The sequence below is a fragment of the Leptonychotes weddellii genome, chromosome X (genome assembly GCF_054177405.1).
Source record: "Leptonychotes weddellii isolate Sample4059 chromosome X, ASM5417740v2, whole genome shotgun sequence".
Classification (NCBI taxonomy): Eukaryota; Metazoa; Chordata; class Mammalia; order Carnivora; family Phocidae; genus Leptonychotes; species Leptonychotes weddellii.
Genome location: NC_138385.1, coordinates 13,537,047 through 13,560,907, shown reverse-complemented (window position 1 = coordinate 13,560,907; position 23,861 = coordinate 13,537,047). Strand labels below are relative to the sequence as shown.

General features: G+C 53.1%; 2 protein-coding genes across 5 annotated transcripts in view; one reads left to right on the top strand and one right to left on the bottom strand.

Annotated features, from left to right (window-relative positions):
* Positions 1 to 6,721, top strand: part of FHL1 (four and a half LIM domains 1) — a 37,367-nt gene extending 30,646 nt beyond the window's left edge. For 2 of the 4 annotated variants that reach the window (XM_081808199.1, XM_081808197.1), the window contains exons 2-7: positions 1,999 to 2,180; positions 2,451 to 2,625; positions 3,243 to 3,412; positions 3,903 to 4,089; positions 4,657 to 4,856; positions 5,235 to 6,721. In XM_081808199.1, the coding sequence (XP_081664325.1) occupies positions 2,025 to 2,180; positions 2,451 to 2,625; positions 3,243 to 3,412; positions 3,903 to 4,089; positions 4,657 to 4,856; positions 5,235 to 5,318 (972 nt within the window). In that variant the 5' untranslated portion in view covers positions 1,999 to 2,024 and the 3' untranslated portion in view covers positions 5,319 to 6,721. Of the gene's footprint in view, positions 1 to 210; positions 616 to 1,998; positions 2,181 to 2,450; positions 2,626 to 3,242; positions 3,413 to 3,902; positions 4,090 to 4,656; positions 4,857 to 5,234 lie in introns of those variants that run through there. The other 2 variants (XM_081808198.1, XM_081808200.1) reach the window with 2 other exon arrangements.
* A 3,927-nt stretch (positions 6,722 to 10,648) lies between these two features.
* Positions 10,649 to 23,861, bottom strand: part of MAP7D3 (MAP7 domain containing 3) — a 34,139-nt gene continuing 20,926 nt past the window's right edge. The window contains exons 10-20 of the mRNA XM_081808201.1: positions 23,602 to 23,861; positions 22,926 to 23,053; positions 22,451 to 22,656; positions 20,712 to 20,841; positions 18,423 to 18,555; positions 17,313 to 17,417; positions 16,280 to 16,333; positions 14,889 to 14,991; positions 13,699 to 13,897; positions 12,536 to 12,807; positions 10,649 to 11,958 (exon numbers count right to left, since the gene is read on the bottom strand). The exon at positions 23,602 to 23,861 is cut by the window's right edge and continues 14 nt beyond it. Of these exons, the coding sequence (XP_081664327.1) occupies positions 11,951 to 11,958; positions 12,536 to 12,807; positions 13,699 to 13,897; positions 14,889 to 14,991; positions 16,280 to 16,333; positions 17,313 to 17,417; positions 18,423 to 18,555; positions 20,712 to 20,841; positions 22,451 to 22,656; positions 22,926 to 23,053; positions 23,602 to 23,861 (1,598 nt within the window). The 3' untranslated portion in view covers positions 10,649 to 11,950. The remainder of the gene's footprint in view (positions 11,959 to 12,535; positions 12,808 to 13,698; positions 13,898 to 14,888; positions 14,992 to 16,279; positions 16,334 to 17,312; positions 17,418 to 18,422; positions 18,556 to 20,711; positions 20,842 to 22,450; positions 22,657 to 22,925; positions 23,054 to 23,601) is intronic.

Here is a 23,861-nt window from a genome sequence, read left to right as displayed (position 1 = left end):
AGAGTGATTTTCAGCTGCTCTCCCTGTGACAGGCACTGTTTTCTGTCTGCACAGAGGCTAATGGCTCTTTAAAAGCTGCCTTCGGTAAACAGTGCGCCGTTCAGGGACATAGACCTTGGTCTCAACTGTGTTTCTCCTTTTCCTCTCTAACCCGATTACAAGGGAACATCCCGGTTTTGTTTTGGGGGAGAAAGTGCCACTAAGGACCATTCTCTGGTCTCGATGACTTGGCACAAGCGTCTCGGGCAACTGTCTTTGCCCAGGAATGCCACCCACTCGCTTTCAGTCGTTCACTCCCTGGGGATGAGGCGGTCTGTGCAAGGGCCGGCCTGAGCAGGGGCTGCAGCTGGCCCAGAACATTCTGCCCGTCCATGGTGCGATCTGCTTTGTTTGGAGGCCAGCTTCTGAAATGCACCCAGTTCTGAGTGAGAGTTCACCAGCCTTGGCCGAGGCGGGCTCCGAGACGCAGGGTGTGGTTTCCTTAGCTCACTCTCTGCTATTTGGTTGTCTGTGGCAACGGGATCCAAACAACTCGGACATGTGTTTGTATAAAAAAAACCGGGAATGGGACCCAAAGTGGGAGTCCAGGACCGTTCAGCTAGTGGAAGAGCCGCGGTGAGTACTGGGCAGCTGCTCGTTTGTCTCCCCTCGTTCGGCCTCTGGATTCAGCTGGGATATTTGCTAGCACAATAACCGTGTTTGTGGGTGGTTGAAGAAAATTCTCTCCATTCTCGTGCTCCCTGTGCAAATTAAATAATTGCTATCTACTTACCCACGTATGGTTCTTTTTCGGGGGGGGGGAGCGGGGAAGGTTAGCATATGTTTCAAGAAGTTGGGAGCTGATGCAAACTCACATTGGGTACCTTTTTGGTGGCAGGAGGAACAGAGTGCCTTAGCCGGGCTTGCGATTGCAGACGTGTGGTCTGGGGTCTGGGGCAGGGAGGGTGCGGGGGGCCGGGGGACAAGGGAAGTTGTTCCATATGAAGACAGTGGAAGGGGTTCTTGGAATGATCAGCTTAACGCTTTTTAAAAGCCTTTCTCTCCCCGCCCCATCGCACTTTCACGCTGCAATTTTTAAAACCGCAAATGTCCGAAGTTAGTAACACTTCGTTGACTCTCGAGCCTCACTTGCTCGAACAAGGGGGGGGGCGGCTTGATTTTGGTGTGTCACAGAGCGGCACATCACGGCACATCACGGCACATCACCGTGACAAGCGTTCACGGTACCGACGGAGAATGCCGTCGTGAGACGGTCTCTCTGGGGTGATGGCTCGGGCCTCGGGTCCGGGACCTATGTTGGGCGGAACTCTTTAGGATCCGTTTGGGATTGAAAAGCGTTCTGCCGGATTTGCAGGATTAGATGCGGGCGTTTTGAACAGATCCGTGAGGATTGCTCGCATGGCCCGCGTCCTCTCGGCCGTGCGGGGAGCTGACGCCTGCAGAGAGGAGGGAGCGGGGTCTGGGAGGAAGAGCCCGAGGCTGGCAGGGCCGCGGGGAGCCGAGCAGCGGCCCCGGGCGCCGCCGCCGCCGCCGCCTCCCCGGGCTGCCGTCCTCCCCGGCTGCCGAGCAGCTTGGCTCCGGGAGCTGCCGCTGGCGCCGCGCCCGAGCCCTGCGTCCCTTGCCCTGAAAGCCTCCCTCTCTCTCGCCTGCACCCGTCGCCTCACTGCTTGAAGCCACCACACCTGTCCAGAGGCCCTGACCCGCTTGTCCCCCGCCCCCCAGCAGGACTTTCTCCCATGGCCCCGGGGGCCCAGCGGCCGCGGACTCTGGCCCCCGGCAGGAGGGGAGCTGTTTCTTCCCAGGCTCCCAGTGAAGGTCGTGCGGTCGCGGCGCCCGTGGCCAGCCAGGCTCGGGCGGCAGCCGGGACCCGGCCTCCCGGCCCTGGTGGCACCGCGCGGCTGTCCCAGCCCCCCCCTGCCCCCCGGAGCCTCGGCGGCAGCGCGCTCCCCCCCACCCCGCCCCACGGGGCTCATCTGCGCTGCCCGCTTGCCCCCGCAGGTCCCTCCAGCTACAAGGTGGGCACCATGACCGAGAAGTTCGACTGCCACTACTGCAGGGACTCCCTGCAGGGCAAGAAGTACGTGCAGAAGGATGGCCACCACTGCTGCCTGAAGTGCTTCGACAAGTTCTGCGCCAACACCTGTGTGGAGTGCCGGAAGCCCATCGGCGCGGACTCCAAGGTAACGCGGCTGGCAGGGGTGTGGCGCTGAGGGGCTGGAGGCCCTGGCTCCCGCCGCTAGTCCCCGGCTCTCCCCGCCCCGCCAGTCTGAGGGTCTCCGGAGGCCCTTGCTCGGGGCCCCTCCTCGGCGTCGCTCACGTGACTCACAAGACCGCTCCCCGCCCGGCGTCCCAGGTGTGAGGGACCGTGTGCTCGCGGCAGCCCGCCCCCCCCCCCCCCCCCGGCCGCACCGTCTCCGCCAGCGGCCCGTCCCCTTCCGCTTGGTCTCCAGGAGGTGCACTACAAGAACCGCTACTGGCACGAGACCTGCTTCCGCTGCGCCAAGTGCCTTCACCCCTTGGCCAACGAGACCTTTGTGGCCAAGGACAACAAGATCCTGTGCAACAAGTGCACCACCCGGGAGGACTCCCCCAAGTGCAAGGGGTGCTTCAAGCCGATCGTGGCAGGTAGTGTCCCCTCTCCCCCGCCCCCCCCCCCCCCGGGCAGCCAGGGAGGAGGCCCCAGGGCGGAGAGGGTGCCGGGGGCTCGCGGCGGTGGCGTGATGCTGCTGCGAGCCGCGCTTAGGTTCTAGCGTATATACGCACGCATGTATATAGCCGTGTATCTGCGTACGCATATACGCTCGCACACACGCACACACGCGGCAGCTAAAGGACACTGGAGAGAGCGGTCTGTGGCAAGAGAAAGAAGTGAAAAGTATGTAGCGCTTTCTCATTTGGGTAGAGTGAGTGAGCAAAGCATGCGACCTCCTCCGGGTGGAATTCTGGGCCAGGTCAGGTCCGCCAAGGCCGTGGGGGGCGGGGCGGGGCTTCAGGCACCGAATCCTGGCACGTGACCACCGCCAGGGTCCCCTCCCCTGACAGAAGCTGGGTCGGCAGCACCCCAGTTGGACGGTGGAGAGAGGCCCCCCGCGGGGAGGGTCTTTGGAAGCGTGAGGCCAACAACTGCAGGGCCTGCATTCCCTCCCCTCTGGAGGGCCCGGGCGGGGGGGAGTGGATGCAGCCCCCCCTGCAGGGCACCGTCAGTGGGGCTATCGGTCCTGCTTCCCCCCCGCCCACCGCAGGAGATCAAAACGTGGAGTACAAGAAGACCGTCTGGCACAAAGACTGCTTCACCTGCAGCAACTGCAAGCAAGTCATCGGGACTGGAAGCTTCTTCCCTAAAGGGGAGGACTTCTACTGCGTGACTTGCCACGAGACCAAATTCGCCAAGCACTGCGTCAAGTGCAACAAGGTACGTTGTCAGGGCAGTTCTGCGCTGTTGTTTCTAGAAGCGTTGGACAGTTGGCAGAGCACTTGCGCACACACTGTCCCGCTCCGTCCTCCCGACAGCCCTTCGACGTAGGAATTCCTGTTCTCGGGTTGCAGATGAGGATTGCAGATGAGGAGACCGTGGCAGGAGAAAGCGGCGCCCGGGCCGCATCCGGCCGGCCGTCGGGGGCGCGCTCGCTCCGGGGGCCCCCCCCCCCCCCCGCCCCAGGCTCTAGAGGCCCGCCTCCGCCGCCTAGTTGCCCTGCGGGACCTCACGCGGGGGCTCGCCTTCTCTGGGCCTCGGTGTCTTCATCTGTAACCCGGGGCCGCTAGTCGCCCTTGCCTCCCATGGCCGTTGTGGCGATGAGATGAGATAACGTATACCAAAGCGCCCAGCTCGGTGCCTGGCACGTAGTAGGCCTTCAACGAAGTGGTTGTTGACTCTGAATCCGGTGCTACGCTCCCTGGTCTAGGCCATCACATCCGGAGGAATCACTTACCAGGACCAGCCCTGGCACGCCGAGTGCTTTGTGTGTGTCACGTGCTCTAAGAAGCTGGCCGGGCAGCGCTTCACTGCCGTGGAGGACCAGTACTACTGCGTGGATTGCTACAAGAACTTTGTGGCCAAGAAGTGTGCCGGATGCAAGAACCCCATCACTGGTAGGCTGAAGAGTCCTTGCTAAGTCCGCCAGGCTAGGTCTCGCGCATGGTAACCATCTCTCATTCTCCTACGTCGTCGGTTTCATCCACAAAGGCCCCAGAGAATGTCCTCTCCCCCTGCCATGGTGGTCCCGAAGGCCCCCCGGGGCCCCCGATAGTTTGGATTCTCCCTCAGGCCAGCTTAGCCTCTGCCATACAGCACACCTCCTGACTACTGCTGACTAACTAACGACGCTGCCGGAGTTCACGAGCCTGAGACCCACGGCCACGGCCACGGGCGGGCAGGCAGGCACCGCACGCGCCCGCGCACGCGCGGGGAGGGGAGCGGTGGGAAGGGGCGGGGTCCGGCGGGGCGGGGAGAGGACGGGGGCGGGGGGCGTTGGGGGGGTTGGGGGGGGAGCGGCAGGCTAGCTGAGCGGTAGCTGCGATCAGAAGCAGAGCTGATCACTTCATTTCTCATCTCGCGGCCGCGATCCACGTGCCCCGGGCCCTTTCCCCGCCTCCAATTTTCCCATCTCCCCGGGGAGCCTTGAAATGTACATTTGAGAAGACTTTTGCCATCCTCAGGGAAAAGGACTGTGTCAAGAGTGAGCCACCCAGTCTCTAAAGCTAGGAAGCCCCCAGTGTGCCACGGGAAACGCTTGCCTCTCACCCTGTTTCCCAGCGCCAACCTCCGGGGCAGGCATCCGGGTGGAGAGAGGACTTGTCCCTCGTGGGTGGTGGTTCTTTATAGAAAAAATCGAAGCTTAGCAGCTCCTCGAGGCCCGGTAAGTGCACACCCCACGAACAGCCCAAGTTTGCCTCCTGGTGGCCACTTTGATGCCATGGCCCTGACCTAAATCAAAGAAACTGGTTATGCTGGGAGGTCGGTGCGCGTCACAGGGGCGATAGCCGTGGCAGGGGCGTGCGGGCTCGGGGCCGCGCTTCGGGCATCTTCTCGGGTCCTGGAGAGCCGGAGCAGGGTGGGGGCGGGGGGGGGGTGACGGCCGGTGCGTGGAGGTTTGGGGGGGCGGCGCCGGGCCGACGCGGGCCCCCCCGCCCCCCGCCCCGCGCAATTGTCGGCTCCGTGAGCGGCCCGGCGGCGGCCTGCCTCCCGCCCGGGCCCGCTCAGCCGGCTCGTCCGTGTGCTCTCGCTGTCTCCGCAGGGTTTGGTAAAGGCTCCAGTGTGGTGGCCTATGAAGGACAATCCTGGCACGACTACTGCTTCCACTGCAAAAAGTGCTCCGTGAATCTGGCCAACAAGCGCTTTGTCTTCCACGAGGAGCAGGTGTACTGCCCCGACTGTGCCAAAAAGCTGTAAAGCGACAGGGGCTCCTGTCCTGTACAATGGAATCGAGTCCTGTTCTCCGCGCCCTCCCCCCCCCCGCCCCCCCGCAGCGCTCCTGCTGCCGCTGCCCCCATCTCACGGTGTCCCTCCCCGGAGGGCGCCCGTCACCGCGCTAGTGACCGCACTAGGCCGCAGCCGCCGGCTTCGGTCCCCCCGTGAGGACACCCGCACGTAGCTAGAGCCGCTCTTCCGCATGCTTGTCCCGGCCGCCGTCTAGCTGCTTAGGGATGTGAGCGAGACGCCCCGGCGCGGGGCCCCCGCTGAGCTGCGTCTCGCCGCTCAGCCGGGTCCCGCCGCGTGTCCCCCCCCCCCCCGGGGACCATCGCGTCCCCGGGACCCGCGAGAGTTGCAGCGGCTGCCCATGACGTCCGTGAGCAGACAGCGAGCTTAGCGAAATGCATGGTTGAACTTCCTCATCAGGATCTCCCTTCCGTTCTTTTGTGCTTTCAAACGACTAACACGAATTTCCAGAGAGTTAACATTTGAACTTTAGCTGTAAGTCCCTCTAAACTGACCTCCCCGCCCCCCCGCTCCCCCGCCCCAGTACTAACCTCCATTTCCCCGTGTGGCGTGTTTTCTGAACGTTCCTACTTCCGAGCGTGGAACGTGCAGGCAGACCCAGACCCGAGAGAACGAACCTGTTTCACAGGAACGTTGTCACAGCGAATCCTTCTGGAAGCTTAACAAGACTAACCCAGCTGCCCTCTCTCTGTTTTGTTTTGTTGTTGTTGTTGTTTTTAACGGTTTTGTTTTAACGAATAGTAACAGTTTATGGGTTTGGAGACTTGCATGTCGATATTTTCACGCCCTCAAAGGTTCCTGCAGTTTTGAAATTCATCCCACAAACACTCGGGAGGGGTAGCTGAGCAGGCGCCAGGGCGGCCACGGCCACGGCCACGGCCACGCTAGGACGTCTCCGAACGGGGCCGAGCTGAATCCCTTGTCACGCGGGAGCTGTCTGCTGCTGGTCCCTGTCGGTGAACAGGCCCGCCCAGCCCCGCCTCTTGTGACTCTTAGGACTGTCCCTCAGAGCTTAGCTGGACCTCTGGGGGAGCGGCGGCCACCCTCACGGGCGGAACCGGAGCCCCACGTAGTGCTTCCCTGAGCGGCAGGCTGCCCTCCCTCGTGTACCCTCATCGACGTTGTTCTAGGCCGTAGCGTAGCGGGACAGCATCACGAGTGAAACCGTACTGCCGGTGCATAGCACGTTCTCGTAGGAGTGGCCTCATTTCTACCGTGTGTCAGTCGCTATTATCCTCTAACGTTTCAGTGTATCCTTACAGAAATAAAGCAGCGTATAAATAACTCGCCTGGGCCTTTCACTTCTGCCGCCGGGGTTGCCCTCAGGGGACGCGACTCACCCCAGAACCCCAGTGACGGCTTTCCTCCCTCCAAGCACGGGCTCCGTTCAGTGCGCTTGCACAGAACAGAGGAATTCTAAGCGAGATAAAACCTGTAAGAGCACTTGGATCCAGTTAAAAACAACAAAACCCCACTCTGACCCAAAAGAAGCATTTGGCAGATGCTCACATCCCTTAAAAAGGGCATCGGTTTTTTTTGGCCGGGGGAAGGGAATGGCCGCTGGAGGGTGTCAGAGGATCACGGGCCCCATTTGGTCGGCTGCCCCTTCCCTGTGCCCTCCGGAGTGCGGATCCGCTGCGCCAAACCCCCCCCCCCCCCCCCACCGCCGGCCCGGGGTCGCCGGGAGAAACTCGCTCCCCCTGGTGGCCGGCCCGGGGAGAGGGCGACGGTCTGAGGAGCATTGGGGCCACAGGCAGGGACCCTTTGGTGCTAACGTGGACCTGACCGTGTTAGCAGGCGATCAAAACCTGTCATCAAGAAACCATGGGCAGGGCACCTGGGTGGCTCAGTCGGTTAAGCGACTGCCTTCGGCTCAGGTCAGGATCCTGGAGTCCCGGGATCGAGTCCCGCATCGGGCTCCCTGCTCAGCAGGGGATCTGCTTCTCCCTCTGACCCTCTTCCCTCTCATGCTCTCTGTCTCTCATTCTCTCTGTTTCAAATAAATAAAATCTTTATAAAAAAAAGAAACCATGGGCATTTCTGTGAACAGGTGACATCCCCATGTGTCTGTCTCCCTAGAGAAACGAGCAGTTAAAACCACGAAAAGTGGTCATCTGGGGCCCCAAGGGAGCAGGGGTGGGGTGGGGAGTTGGGGTGGCACCCCTCTGCTTCCCAAGGGAGCTGGCTGGGTTACGGAGATGGCGGCAAGGGACAGAGCCCAGAGAGGACAAGCCTGGGATGGAGTGGGGACTTCTTCAGGCCTCCTCCTCCTCCTCACTGAGCTGGCGCTTGCCCCCCCCCCAGTCCCCTGACTGCTCCCAGCCCCTTCCTTCCCCAACTGCCCCCATCTGCCCTAGATTCTACGCTCGTCCTCCATCCTGTGCCACCCTTCGGCCTTCCGATCCCACTAGGCCTGCAAGACTCCAGCCCACGGCAGGCCCGGGGTCTGCTGCGAAAATGCTGCACCACGACCACGGCCATGGGCGCCGCACAAGCCCGGCCCGGCCCAGCACACGCCCCTTGCCCTGGCCTCCTGGCAGGCCGCCGCCTCCCCGCTCCTGCCCGGGGAAACAGGTCTGGCTCGATAGCGAACCCTCACAGCCCCCGCTGATGGCACTCCCGCCCCATTTTGCAGATGCGAATGCGGAAGGTCCCAGAGGTCTGCCGGGGGCCATTGTGACCAGGCATTGCCATAGGAATGGTGAGCCCCCGCGGCAGGGGCAGTGGGGGCCGCACCACAATGAGGAAACCATCAGGTCCCTGCTCAGTACTCAGTCTGCAGAGTGACTAAGACACAGGAGGAAGGAGGGGCGATTTCTAGTTAGCAACTTGGCATCAGAGAACCCTGCTCTCCCTGGTAACTACGGGGATCAGAATATCAAGAACATCCCTACCTGTGGGTCACAGGGTGGGTCCTGGAGCGGACGGCCTGGGGTCAAATCCCAGCTGCCCAGCCCCTCAGTAGGCCCCCGAGGCCACAGGCAAGCTTACCTGACCTCTCGGAGCTGCCTCCCTCGCCTGTCAAAGGAGACAGAATTCCGACCTCCCAGAATCACATGCAGATCACATAGTACGACGCGCGCTTAGCGGGGCGGCTGTCACCCAGGAAAAGCACTCGATAAACGTTGGCAAATTTACTTGTACCTCCAGCACCAAAGGCAGTCTGTTACCTGCCACGCAAGCCACAGGACCCTTCCCACTCGCGAAGCAAGATGGGGTGTTGGCTTTACGATCAGACTTGAATTTGAGCATCAGCTCTGCCTCTTCCTAGTTGTACGAGGTTGAACGAGCGCCAGTCTGCACCGATCTGTGTCCTCCTAGGTAAAAATGAATACCCACCCTCACAGGGCTTAAAAAGATAACTACTAATATAGTCCCTGGCACACGGCACGTGTAAATGTAACTATAGTTACTGCGAGACTTGGGGAACCCCTGGACACACCCATCCAGGAACACTGCAACAGCAAGGCGGCCTCTTCCAGGGCCTGCTTCCACAAACCAGGCCTGCATGGCCCCGGGGGGGCGGGGGCCCCAAAGGGCCACCGGGAATGGGCCCCTGATGGAATGTGGCGGCCAGCCTGCCTCCAGGCTTCTGCGGCCGATTTCTGCCTCACCTCCTGATCTGGCTCTCGCCACAAGGAGGGATTTCCTCGGGACTAAAAGGGGACTCCGAGATGATAGCACAGTCGCATGGAAACGCAAGCCAAGGGGCGCCTGGGTGGCTCAGTCGGGGAAGCGTCTGCCTTCGGCTCAGGTCATGATCTCGGGGTCCTGGGATCGAGCCCCGCGTCGGGCCCCCTGCTCCGTGGGGAAGCCTGCTTCTCCCTCTGCCTCTGCCTCTCCCCCCTGCTTGTGCTCTCTCGCTCTCAAATGAATCAATCTTAAAAAAAAGAAAAAGAAAACACAAGCCACGTCCCAGAGCAAGCTCACTGCCACCTCAGCGAAGACTCAGGACTTGCAGTCCCTGTCTGGCATAGCGCCCGGCGGCGGCGGCGGCCAGGGGGCGGGACTGTCCCAAGGCTTCGTACCTGCGCGAGATGACGCGGGCGCAGGAAACGGGCTCCCACGCAGAACCCACTGGCAGAAGCTAGGGGCCTGTCCTTCAGGGGCAGAGACCCCGAGAAACTGCCCAGAGAGGAAGGAACACGTGAGGCAACCAAGGTGTCCTGTACCCACCCCCCCCACCAGGTTCCGGGGCACCGGCCCAGAGAGAGGAGGGGGGCTCGGCCAGCGTGCACCACCTGGGAGCTGTGGGCGCGTTGCGGGTGGTGTGCACGCCCCGGGGCATCCTGCGGGGGGCAGCTGCAGCAGCTGGACCCACAACGTGGAAGGCCAAGTGGGGCTGGGTGCCGCCGTTCTCCTCGGCACCAGACCCCAAAGACGGGATAAACGGGGACCTCGCCCGACGAAAACAAAACCGAGCAGAACAGAACATGTGTCCCAGGTCTCCGGGTGGGACACTGAACACCTGCAGTAGGTCAGAACATGGGGTCAGCCACGCACGGGAAAGGGGAGGTCCGGAGATGTGCACGGTCACAGCCCTGTCGCGGCCCGAGCGCACGCGCAGACTTCTCCTCCGTGCCAGGCACCGAGAGTGAGGCCCCTAAAAGGGCTGGGGAGAGGTGTGGGGAGTGACTGCTTAAAGGGGGCGGGTGTTTTGAGGGTGATGAAAATGTTCTGGAACCAGATACAGGTGGTGAATATGAATTTCACCACAGTTGAAAGTTTTCTCAAAGATTTTTTTTTTTTTATTTACTTAGAACACATGAGCAGGGGGGAGGGTCAGAGGGGACACGGGGCTCGATCCCAGGACCCCGGAATCGTGACCTGAGCCGAAGGCAGACGCTTCACTGACGGCGCCGCCCAGGCGGCCCAACCGAAGAAGAAGACTTTACAGTCACCGGCCTCAGGGAGAAGTGAAGAGCCACGGCCGGCAAGGCTAACAAGCACCGAGACGGGCACAGAATGCCAAGGCTCGCACCTCGGCGCCCCACGAGTGGAGCTCTGCCACGTCACCGGGAGCTGCAGGGGGGCAGCAGAGGATCTGCTCGCCTTCCACGGAACTTGCCACTTGCCTCCGTTCAAAGCCTGGTTACCTATTAGGGACCCCTTTTGCCTCCGTTCAAAGCCTGGTTACCTATTAGGGACCCCTTTACAGCACCAGCAGCAAGCAGTACGTGTTTTGTGATGAGAATGAAAAAGAAAACTTGCTTTATCTGCAAAGTTTATTTTACAGAGCACACATACAAATGCGGGTGTAACAGTGTTCCAACATGTGACATTTGTGCAGAAAAATACCAGAAACTCATTTGTCAGGATGACTGTCTCTGCCTTCTATACGAAAGAGCTAGTGTATAAAAACAGTTTTCAACTCTAAGGCACCAAGCTCTAATCCACAACAACGGTACAGTCCTCTGAATGGCCAAGAACTAAGGGATCAGAAAGAATTCCTTCCTTTCACTAATCCAAGGCTGGTGGCTAGAAAGGAACACAGGCCTGCCTGAAACTCGTTGTGATTCACCAGAAAACCCATCAGGGGTAGGGGTTTGTGCACTCAAGTCTTAGTCAATGGTGTGTATAAGCAGAATTTGACGGATTTCAGGAAACCTATCCTGTGTGTGCGCAGACGTGTATGCACGCCTATCTATCACGGGGACCAAAGAATGGCACTGCTTCTGTGCTCACTCGCAGCCAGTGGCTAGGGAAAGGCAAGCAGCTCTGGGCCCGCACCCCAAAGCGCAGGCCTGGTGGGCACGAGGACCCAAAGACGACCTGCTGCCAACACCCAGGGGAATGGCATGTGCCCCGCCGGACAGCAGCCAGATACTGCTTTAGGTGCAATAAAAACACTGCACAGTTTTGGAAATAAGCCCCCAAGGTGCACTTCAACAAAGTAACACTGATGAGCACGGCAGGTGCTAACACTGTCCCGAGGGCACACTTTCTAGGACCTGGAGCATCTCGGGGTGCCAGGGCCTATGCACTCGGGTGATGGCAGAGTTAAAAACATACAGACGTAATGGTAACATGTGACGTACTACATTTTGCAACCTCCTGTTTATTAGAAACAAGCCAGCAGAGCTCTTGTGAGCAATCCCGAGTCCCTCGCACACCCCATACGGCCTCTACGAGATCGAACGTCTGTTCTGAATTGCTGAAGTAATGTACCTGTTAAACGGGATAAGCAGTACTTTAAGAGAGAAAATTCCCCCTCAGCTTAGAAACTCACGAGTGACCACTGCTGGGTGCGCTCACACACCCCGGCCGGAAAACAAGAACGAGACAGTGGAGGTTTTTACAGGAAAACAAAAATGACTCTTTACTCAGAGCCCTTGCTGTTGGCAAGAGTCAAGATGATAACCTGCTTCTGAGCATTAAGGTGACATTAAGGTGTCTGTCTGATGTTTTCCCTGTTTTTGATGGTCATTTTGGTAGTCAGAGGCACAAAATTTAGGGAGTCTGGAAGTTGAGATCCAGAGTAGATGACGAATTCTCTTCTGGGCTGCGCGAAGTTTACAGATCTGACCGGAGGGAAAAAGAAAAAGAACAGTAGAGAAGATGCTGGTCTTCCTGCCACTGGGCCCCAGCCTCTCGCTGTGGTGGGTCCGGGACCTTCCGCAACGCCCCCGTCCCTGACCCAACGTTGCTGACACACCGGTGTCCCCAGGACCCCAACCCCCAAACAGGCCCAAGCTGCCTCTCAATTTCAAAGAAAGCTGCTTAAAAGAAAGAAGAGCAAAGGCCTTTTGGTTTTGGAAAGTCAGGCTGAGAGACTAAGTCCAAAGGGCTGACTAACCCTGTGCCCTAAATGATTATCTGCATGCTAGAAAGCAGTTGGTGGATCAGGGGGGCTGACGAGAACCTACTCTGTGTATCTGGCAGGAAACGCAGGGCATCAAAACTAGAATCAAGTCATTTACTCTCTCAAAACCAACTTAATGGAAGACCCTTTGATACCAAACTAGCCTTCAGACCCACCACCGTCTCCCTACTTGCCTCAAAGTTACAGGGTGCCAAGAAGGCCCTGGAAGAGCCATAAGCAGGAGGGTTCATGGCCAACTGCCTTTCAAGCAACGTAAAAACAGGAGGAGGCCTTACCCGATGGAGCAGGAACAGATTTGCTTTTCTTGTTGTGTAAAGGCAACGGGGGACTCTGGTGGAATGTCATGGAACCTTTCAGATGGTATTTTCGGCTATCAGGAGGGATACTGGACATAAGGGACTCTGCCTCATTTCTGATGTCAATAATTTTGTCACAGATCCACTCCTGTGCCTCTGGATATAAACTCTTGGAGGGTCCCACGGTGTTACAGGTTTCACTTGCCTTTCTGGTTTTTGCTGCTCGGCTGGTCATTCTTTTGCTGGACGATCTGGTAAGAGATGCCTGGGTTAGAATCCTGACTATCCCAAAACCAAGGTTTTGTCCTGAAAGCAGCTTTACCCTTAAACGAAGGATAAGGAACTTCTCCTTCAGAATCCTAGCATGGGAAGGCGGGAAGGGAGCCTGGAGATCACAGACCACACTGGTTTCCAAATTGTGTCCTGCCAAGTTCCAGGGTTCAGCAAACACTAAGCAAGGCCAGGAGCAGCTGAGCACACAGGGCTCCAGAAGCCCCATCCCCACTTCACGCAGATCCGGGACTCGGGCGGAACCGTGGAGGGAGGACGGACACGGCTCTCCCCGCTCCAGGGCTCGGTCCAGCCCGTCACTGCGCCTCTCGGCCCCTCATGTTCCCATGGGCCTTGGAGGTTCATATCTTTTTAAGCAACCCCCAGGGAGCCTTCCTAAGAACCTATTCCCACTCTTCCGACCTAACTTCTGACCCTCAGTTTCCCCGTATGTAAAATGACATCCATACTGAAGTCAGGGTTGCAATGAGCATCAGAATAGGCAACATCAAACACCGGGTACGAAGCAGTCACTCAATGCCCCCCCCCCCCGGCCCCCGCCAGGTTTTATGAGCAAATGCTAACCAGTGGGCACAAAAGCACAGCTTAGAGCCGGATGTATCTGGTTTGAATGTGGGCTCTGCCCTATCACAACGGCATGTTGGGCAAATAAGGCCCGTCATCTCTCCGTGCCTCAGTTTCCTCGTCTGTAAAAGTGAAGATGATAGCCCTTACCTAGTAAGGCTGCTGTGGGGATCAGTTTATTTCTGGGAGTACTTGACACAGTGCTTGGTACAAACTAAGAGCTCAGTCAATAATGTGGTGTAGGACTCCCACCAAGTTTATTCTGATAAACTCGCTGAGTGACTCACCTGGTACCCTTTGCCTGAGCCAAAGGGTCTTTCGCACTTTTTTGTCTGAAGTTTTTCATGTCGCCATTAAAAAATGTTTTTGTCTCTCTATGGACTTGGCCAGAAGTGGCGTCTAAAAACACCAGCTTGGGAGTGTTCTTCTTCATGTTTTTAAAATGTGTTTTGAGTTTTGTGGATGAATCCATGCCATTTATAAAGGCTTGGAAAACAAAAGGAAGAAGATTAAAACTGGAGTTTTGACAACGAAGGCAACAGAAGGCGAAGGCTGTGATGGTGGTGGGCCAGGGCACAGCGGCCGCCTACAGGCAGGGAGGGCCATGCAGCGGGATGGTGGGGTGCAGGGTGCTGCCCAGCGCGCGGGCCTGCTCCGGCCTCAAAGCACGAAGGGGCCACCTCTGAGGAACCTGCCCTCCTTCCTCTGCCAGGCAAGAGTGGCAGGCCAGACGGCAGCGGGCAGCGGGCTGCTTACCCCTCCTCCCGACTCTTCTTCTAGCCTCGATTCTAGCTGCTGCCTCCTGCCTGCACCTGGCCCTGCTCCGCCTGCTCTGTTCTCGCCGCATCTGGGCCAACCAGCCGGCAGCCGTGTCACCGTGTGCTCCTCCGTTTCGCCACGGGCTCCCTTGAGGCGAGGTCCCCTCCCCTCTGTGTCCTTGCTGCCCCAGTAGAGGGCCTGACTTGCATGTTCGTTTCCGTTTGTGGGGTAAAGAGTGCCTCGTACTGCTGCACAGAGCAGTTCCCACCCAGGAGGGACTCGGCCAGGCATCTCAGACAGCTGGGACGGTTCTCTCCGGGAGCTGGAAAGCGGCAGTCCGCCTGTGGTGGGTCACGGGTGCCGTACAAGGCCGGGAGCCAGGACGTGCTCGTAAGCCTCGCATCCGGGTGAGAGGTACTACCTACAGCCTAACAGCACAAGCTGTACAAGAATAACGGTTGCCACCGTAGTGGGCTTTCCCGAGAGTTGCCTATGCGTCAGGTGCTGTTCTTAGCACGACGTGGATCACCCCATTGCAATCTCGTGCTACCCTAGGAGGACCACATTCGCTTCCCCTTTTTCAGGTAGGGAAACTGAGTACAGAGAGCTTCAGTAAGGTGCCCAAAGCCACACAGCTCAGAAGCAGAGGAGCCCTTAGATGAACCCAGACAGTCCAACTCCTACATGGTGACTAACAGAACTCAAAAGGCAAGCAAACCTGATGGACGCAGGTCATCAAAGGAATCGTCGTCACTTTCCGACTCGTCCTCGTCGTCCGCCTCGTCCTCCTCGTACGTGTTATCAACAAATGGTTCTGCAGCCTAGGATGAGAAAAGAAGTCACGATTACATCTAATATTCCGTCAGCCTGACTTGGCTATTTCAAAGAAAACAGGCTTCATGCTGGACTGACTGATGGCTATTTTTCATCATTTCAATTAAAAGGTAAAAAAAAATCTAACCTCTTGGGCCCCAAGACTACAGGGGACAGAACAGGTGGCCCTAGTTGTGTCTTTCAGTTAGGGAAAGACACTCCAAGAATGAAAGACTTCCCCGAGTGGGAGCCATGGTTGGCATGGGGCCTCTGCCTGCTCAGAGTCCGAACTAAGCCAACGTAGGGCCAACTGATGGAACAGCTAAAAAAAAAAAAAAAAAAAAAAAAAAAATTCTTGCCTGCCTCTTGAGGGGAAACTTCTCAGGCCAGCAGGCTAAATGAGCTTTCAGGTGGTGACTCGCGGCATTTTCCAGAAATGACATTTGTATTCTAAATTGTCATGATATGAATGACCACACTGGGGAACTGGAAAGAGCTAAAATACCAGTCTGGTAGCACAAAGGGTAAAGGGCATAGAATTTGGAGGGAAAAGGCCTTGGAGGCATGAGATGCCTCAAAAGACAGGATGCTGGGGTAAGCAGATACTTGTGAGATCGACCCCCAAAAAGCACTTACCATAAAGGAAAAAAACTGCTCAATCTGATTTCATGAAAATGAACTTCTGTCCATCAAAAGGCATTATATGAGAGTATGAGGCAAACCACAGCAATACCACTACACATGTACAGGGCCCATAAGCAGAGGGGGGAAAAACAACACATCAGTAAAAAGGAGGCCAGCCACCAAACAGAAACATGGACGAAGGACTTGACAAGGCACTTCACCAAAGCAGATCTCCAAATGGCCAAAAAGCAGATGAAAAGGCACTCGAGTTCATCAATCATCAAAAACTACTGATCAACTCGGTAGTGTGCGAATTAGGAACTTCTATGCAACAGCAGACCGCGCGTTAAGACAGGCTGCGAACTGGCAGAAGAGAGATGCAGCACAAACAAGCAAGGAAGTAGCAGCATCCAGAACAGCTGAAGAACCACAAGTGCGTGAGAAAAAGACAAGTATCAACCCAAAGGCTTTGGGCACAGACCCGAACAAGCATCTCACACAAGAAAAAACAGGACAGCTAATTAAGGATAGAATGTGCTCCACCTCTTTCATAATCAGGGACATGCGAGCGAGATGCTTGAGTTACCACCAGACTGGCAAAAATGGCAAAGTCGGCAAGAAGGTGAAGCGACAGGATTTCTTACGCACTGCTGGTGGGGACACATAGACTACCTTTGAGGCATTTGAATCTGTCTTTCTCGTCCGCTTCATAATTTCCTCAATTCTCTATTTAAAGGGAAATAAAAATTCAAACATGAATACAGATTTAAAAAAAAACCAGCGGTCCCGAAGAAGTTGATTACTTCCATTTTCCACAAGCAGATGCATCAGAACTGCTCCCAAGCCACGGATTTCACCACCTTGAGACCTCGAGGCGGCTGCCGCGGTCCTCCCAACCCCAGTGTCAGCCATCCAGGAAACATCTGGAGGGGTAGCAGCTAAACCAGCCATCTGAACCCCGAAATCCAATTACCTTTCACTCCTACTAATTTTGTAGACTTAGAAATTCATGACCTAAAAGCACATACTATTGCAAACCAGTTAAGACTTTTTAACGTTTTAGTCTGAACAGACCATGACTGAAGCGGATATTAATGAAAAGAATGCACCCCAATGATGTGACATTGGCAGAAGTCTGTGGCTGCAAAGAGTACACACACAGGAGGGAAAGAATTTTCTCCCTGGTGCACACCTGGCCTTCTCAGGGTGACTTATCTCCCGACAGAGAGACCTTGCAGCCTGGACTGGGGCCTCCTCTGACCCCAGACAAGCCAAATGGGTTGCACAAAGTGAGGTCCCACCTTACAAACGGCCTGCACCTCGGCCTTTGAGAGAGGCCTGCACCTGCTGCTCCCTCCCACTCAGCTGCTGCAATTTCCAGCCCAGTCCAGAAGAAACTAACTTCTACCAACCACTCCCATGACCGGAGTGATTCTGTTCAAAGGAGCTTTGTTCCCAGGGGTTTGTGATATTGAGGTGTCACTGTACTGGTCACCAGTGGTCCGTGATGGACAGGTGAGGTCAATAAGAGAGACCCTTCTACGTAGGAAGGGTGAGATCCTTGGATAAGGAAGAAGAGAGTTGCAGTGGGAAAACTACCAGAGGCTAGCACACCGCTTACTTGTGACTTTGAAGAACACGTTTTGAAATCATGTGCCCAACATTATATTCGAAACGAACCAAACTCCCAAAACAGAAAGAGTACCTTTTTTCTCTCTAATCTCTCCTGCAAATTCTGTAACATAATTCTCTCCTGTTCCTTCTTGCGTTTTTCAGCCTCCTCCTGAGCTTTTATTTTGGCGGCCCCTTTCTAGAAAATTTGCATAAAAATACCACTTACTCTCAATATATGAGTGATAGCTGAGAACAACAGCTGAAAAAGTTAAATAAAGGTTATCCAGCATAAAAGAATGTAACCTTCTGATTGACAGTACCTATACGCACGACATTCATAAATTCTCAGTTTTCAAAACATTAGCTAAAAATGCACAAAACCAGCCTAACCATCGTCTTGAGGATTTAGAAGCCATGTCAGTCCCCTCCAGGACCTCAGGGTCACCATTCCAGCACAGGGGTCATCAGGCCACTACAGTTCCAAATTCAGTGATTATGTAGCTATCCATTACCACAGCAACAAGGGCCAAAACTCTTACACCTTTCAAAACCACTGGGAGGATCCTTAAAGGTAGCTTCCCGAGGAATGCAAATGCACACAACCACTTATGCGACATACAACTGATTTTATTAAGTGATACACTAAAACTGGAATATTAAGTAGGCTGTGTTAGTAATTCAAGCTGAGTGGAGTCTGAGCTCAGTTTGTGGATTTATTTACCAGATGATTTGAATTTGCATGGGTGAGACATTCTTACTGAGGAACTGGAGGACTTTAAACTTTTAAAGGCAATCGTAATTTTTATCGTCTCTGTTCAGGGGGTATGTGGACTGCAGCTGTGAGCGCCACCAAAGAGCGCAGGATTGGGAAAACTCACACAGGACATTTAATCTGTGCGAGCAATGGGACTTCCTGAAACCAAGCTGCAATGTTTATAAAGACAAAATAAAAAACTACTAATTTATAATTCTCAGCTTTCTGCTTCTGTTTCACTTGGAAAATATTCTAGGATTTTGCCAAGGGTGGCTGGCCATGACCTGCAGCAGCACTGGGTAGCAGCTAGACCATAATGGAAAACTGCAGCCAGAGAAGGCTGCATCTGTTCACCATCTTTCTTGAAGAAACAGATTTTTGCCTTGGGTTTCAAATGAATTTTAGAATCTGGTTCTCAACCCCTGATAAAGTAGAGAGCCAGCAAACCTGTAGTAGCACTTTCTGGTCTTCTGGATCTGGACATCCTTTCTTTATTTCCTTCTGTTGCTGCCCATCTTCCAGTTTCAAGAATTCTTCTTGTTGGCCTTCCACAGCTTTCCCTGCTACGCCCTTCGTTTTGCTAATGACACAGCACATTTAAACAGCCCTTAGTATTTGTCTCAGTCTCTACCATATACAGCTTGCAGTCGTACGTGCATTTTTTTAAGTCATCTCTACGTCCAACATGGGGCTCGAATTCCTAACCCCAAGATCAAGAGTCGCATGCTCCACCAACTGAGGCAGCCAGGTGCCCCCGTACATGCATTTTTTTTAAAAGATTTTTATTTATTTGACAGAGCGAGAGAGCGAGATTCACTTACTTATTTTAGAGAGAAAGAGACAGTGCACTGCACACGTGCGCACAGGAGTGGGGGGAGGGACAGAGGGAGAAGGAGAGAGAGAGAATCCCAAGCAGGCTCCACGCTCAGCACGAAGCCCAATGCGAGGCTGAGATCTGACCTGAGCTGAAACCAAGAGTCAGATGCTCAACCAACTGAGCCACCCAGGTGCCCCTGTACATGCATTTTTATAGTGAAACCACTTATATATAGGAACACAACTTATACTTACACCAGACTCACTACATTTGCTATGTTACTGCACAGAATTTACACAATTTCACCTTTTTATTTATTTTTTTCAGATTTTATTTATTTAGGGGCACCCAGGTCATGATCAGGGAGTCCCGGGGTCGAGCCCCACATCGGGCTCCCTGCTCGGCAGGGGGTCTGCTTCTCCCTCTGACCCTCTCCCCTCTCGTGCTAACTCTCCCTCTCCAATAAAATCTTAAAGATTTTAGAGTGCACACGCACCTGTGCAAGTGGGAGGCAGAGGGAGAAGGAAAGCAGCAGACTCCCCGCTGAGCCTGAAGCAGGGCTCAACTCGGGGCTTGATGCAGGGCCTGATCCCACGACCCCGAGATCATGACCCGAGTTGAAACCAGGAGTCAGACGCTCAACCGACTGAGCCACCCAGGCACCCCAATGTTACCCTTTTTAAATGGGGGAAACTAGCTCTTGGTAGTAGAAAAAGATTTTGATCAATTAGTGGGCTACTCTGCATTTTAAAAGGAGAGGAAAAAATGGCACTCCTTAACTGTTAAACACATGGGGCCCTCCAAAAGGCCTCATTATACACATGTTCACACCCAATCTCACACATGATAATTTAAAGGAGGATCCAGTGGTGCCCAGAGGGAAGCCCATCCACAATGACCAGTACGCAGGGCTTTTAAAATGTTAAATGAGGGGCGCCTGGGTGGCTCAGTCGTTAAGTGTCTGCCTTCGGCTCAGGTCATGATCCCGGGGTCCTGGGATCGAGCCCCGCATCGGGCTCCCTGCTCGGCGGGAAGCCTGCTTCTCCCTCTCCCACTCCCCCTGCTTGTGTTCCCTCTCTTGCTGTGTCTCTGTCAAATAAATAAATAAAATCTTTAAAATACATAAATAAAATAAAATAAAATGTTAAATGAGCTGTTTACATGAAGCAATGAATGATGTTCTTCAAGTTAACATGTTGTTTTTGCTATTCACAATATCCCTTCTTTCTTCCAAACCCATATAAAGTGTACTGAAAGCATGTAACTGCATTTCAAACACCTAATACTTTCAAACAAACTCAGGACTGTAGTTATTCGGTGCAGGCAGTTGGACAGAGGTTTATATTCCAGGGCCCTAAATCAAGTGAGCTTCAAGACTGAGGGTCAGGAAACCTTGAGATGGAGTTAGAATGAACCCAAGTGTACATGAGGTTTGCTGCCCACAGGAAAGCCTTTCGGGAAGGACTGATGAGATTGAGGTGTCACAAAAGTCACTGGAAAGCACCCCGAGCAAAACATGAGGAAGTACACTTTTAAGGTTTACAAATTCTAAAGTTACAAAAGACTTCTGAAACAAAGAAAGGGGCTGAGCCCAGTGAATGCCAACAGAAATGGCCTGGCGTGATCACTTGGATGTTCCTGCGGAGATATGGGACCCTGACCCAAGTGCTGGCCTCCTTATGCATCTTTTCGCACGATGCATGGCTACCACAGACGACTACACCCTCTCTCTACAGACCAGCGTCCTCTCTGCTGGAGATGCTTTCCCCATTTGTTTCGAAGGCAACGAGTCATTTCTGATTCACACTGAAGAAAAAGTCAGTTACTCTTCGATTATCTAACCTGAAGGTACATTTTGACTTTCAAAATCTGGGCCCCGGCCAAGACTGAGTGTATAGGAAGAATGGGTTTGTGCTGACCTTTGCCCCCTTTCCTTTTGTATTCTTTCTTCAGTTTCTCTTTGTTCACGAGCAAGCCGTCGTTTTTCTGCCAAAATTTTTGTTGCCTCCTTGGCATTCATAGTCCCTGGTGTGCTTTTATTACTAGACTCTAGTTGAAATTAACACGGAAAACAGTTAGCTTAGGGAACTTAACACCCTTAAGTCCAATAAAGAGATGCAAGACAACCAACAACGTTAAAAACCCAAACAATATGCACACGGTCTACAATTCACAAATAACTAGCAATCTAGAAGTAAGTGATTACAAAACAGGTTTGGTTCAAAACCCCAACCCCACTCCCAATAACAGAATTAGTAGTTTGTCTCTTTTTAACAACTACTTGCTCCAAAATGAAATAATGTACTCCCACTCTGGCTTAGCCGTTTTGAGAGATATTTGACTAAACTGATCTTATGGGGAAAAGGATTAAGATACACTGAATATAGAGGAAGACAAACTTATGAAGTATAGAAAGTCTATAAGAAGTATATAAAATACATAAAGTCTATATGAAAGTATACAAAGTCTATATGAAGTATACAAATACCTGACTAAACAAAAATATATCCAGCATGCATTTTGAAATTTGTGCACAATTTTTACTAAATAATTACTACTTAGATGAACACTGGTAATAATATATCTGATTGATCGTACAGTGCCTAACTACATAACCAAAGAAACTAAGACATTCAGTAAAATAAGGTGACCACATGGAGGCAGACTGTAATTATTTCAGTCCACATGATGACTACTTTAAATAAATCACATATGACAGGGATCTTAAGACATCAGGAATGAATAATTTATAAGAAAAAGATTATTCCTGTGATTAGAAAAATCACTGTGAAAATCCTTCCAAAAGAAAAATTTATTAGTGTATTTAAAATGTTACGGCCTTGGGGCGCCTGGGTGGCTCAGTCGGTTGGGCATCTGCCTTCGGCTCAGGTCATGATCCCGGGGTCCTAGGATCGAGCCCCGCATCGGGCTCCCTGCTCCACGGGGAGTCTGCTTCTCTCTCCCCTTCTCCCTCTGTGTGTGTGCTCTTTTTCTAGTTCTCACTCTCTCTCAAATAAATAAAATCTTTAAAAATAAATAAGTAAAATGTTATGGCCTTTGTATAGAAATGACCATCAGCTCTCAATGGACACCTGCTCAGCCACAAATGGCCAGATGTGCTCTCTCCAAGGATGGACGACACCTTAGGGCCATTCATGGAACCATCCACTATCAGAGCTGGAAGGGACCCCAGGGATCACCTAGAGCAATGAGCTCATCCAACCAGTACTTTTTTGTTTGTTTTAAGGTTTATTTATTTGAGGGGAGGGGGCAGGCGAAAAGAGAGAATCCCAAGCAAACTCCATGCCGAGCGCAGAGCCTGACGCGGGGCTCAATCTCACGACCCTGAGATCACGACCAGAGCCCAAACCAAGAGTCAGATGCTTAACCGACTGTGCCACCCAGGTGCCCCCCAACCAGTACTTTTAACATCAGTTCCAAAAATGGATTTCCCAAAACAACAAGGGGGTGGGGGTGAGTAAGAAGCTCTGGCAAGGAAAAGTAAACAGTGTGTCAATGATTGGTTAAATTCTCTTTATCAAAAGAAGGCTCGCTCCCTGAAGTCCTCAGATTGGGGAATAAAACAAAGGTGACCATTCCCAAACTACCTTAAGATTTTCCATGTTGCCAAAATAAACTTCTTAGTAAAGGAGCTTACCTTCACAGACCATCTGCTTTTGGCTCACAGCCTCGGAGCTGTTAGCAGTTTTAGGCACTCCTTCTCTTTTCTTTCCAAGAGTACCTAATGCATTTTGTGCCAACAGGCTACGGTGAACAGGGATTATTTTATAGGAAAGAGGAGACTGTGACTGTTTTGACATGACGGGTGATGGTGATGGGGGGCGAATCTTTTGCATTTGCCTGCTGGGAAAAAGTAACCGTTAATGGGGGAAAACTGATATGGTTTTGTAATAGATATGTGCTAATTAAGTTTATAATGCGCCATTTCATAAAATATCATGTCTTGATATTATGAAATACTATTTTAGGATGGGGTAAATCCATTTTTAAAAGTTTTTTCCTCTTTATATTTACATTGTAATGTATACTACATTATTTCATTTGTGAAACACTGATGTGAAATTTATCCTGGTAAAATACCTATGAGGAACAGGTGCAAATAAGCCACTTACTTAACAGTGACGGGGGAAGGCGGGCGCCGCCCACTCACAGAAGAAGACGGCCATTTATAACACGGTATGTGCGACACCAGGCGCTTCTTGGTAGCAGGCTTTGAGGCCTGTTTGTCCAGCTCTGATTTCTGAGCAGAGCAAGATCATCAGATTAAGAAATGAGCATTTACTTACTGCAGCTGGCTTTTTTTTTTTTAGACAAAAATACCCTGAATATAATACAATTAGAGCTCCTTAAACTCCCCATTTTCTTTTCAAACATGAGAATTAGGTACAAATATATTCTTCTCGACTAACCATTCAGATTACAAAATTCAAGGTCACAGAAATAATTACCGTAAAACATCTTTCACTTCAAAACCTAATTCTATTTCTAAATCCTGATTAAGAGGTTTGCAGTATTTCTCAAAAAAAGTTTTCTTCACAGTTTAGAAACAGTTCAAATAACAGTAACTCCCTGCTACTAAAAATGAACTAATATTCCAGCTTTGAGGGGAAACTATACAACAAATATCAGAGAATTTTAAATAAAGTTATCCTATTTTACTAATTTTATCACAGAATGCTATAAATATTAACAAGTTGCTTATGTTGTGAAACCTAACCTATCATGACCTATACAACTAAATATACAGATTTTAATAGAAAATTTGTCAATAAAGGGCACTTGACAAACCTGTGGAGGGTCGCTCACTTTCACCTGGGAAGATGTTTCCGTGCCCACCTTGGGGGATGCCTCGGGGGACGCTCCCACACTCTCTTTGGGGAGTGCTTTCACACTGGCCTCAGGCGATGCTTCCACCGTGGCCTCGGGTGACAGGCCCACACTAGCCTTGGGAGCCGCTTCCACACTGGCCTCAGATGACGCTTCCATGCTCACATCGGGGGATGCATCCATGCTCACCTCAGGATATGAGTCCAGGCTCACCTCAGGGG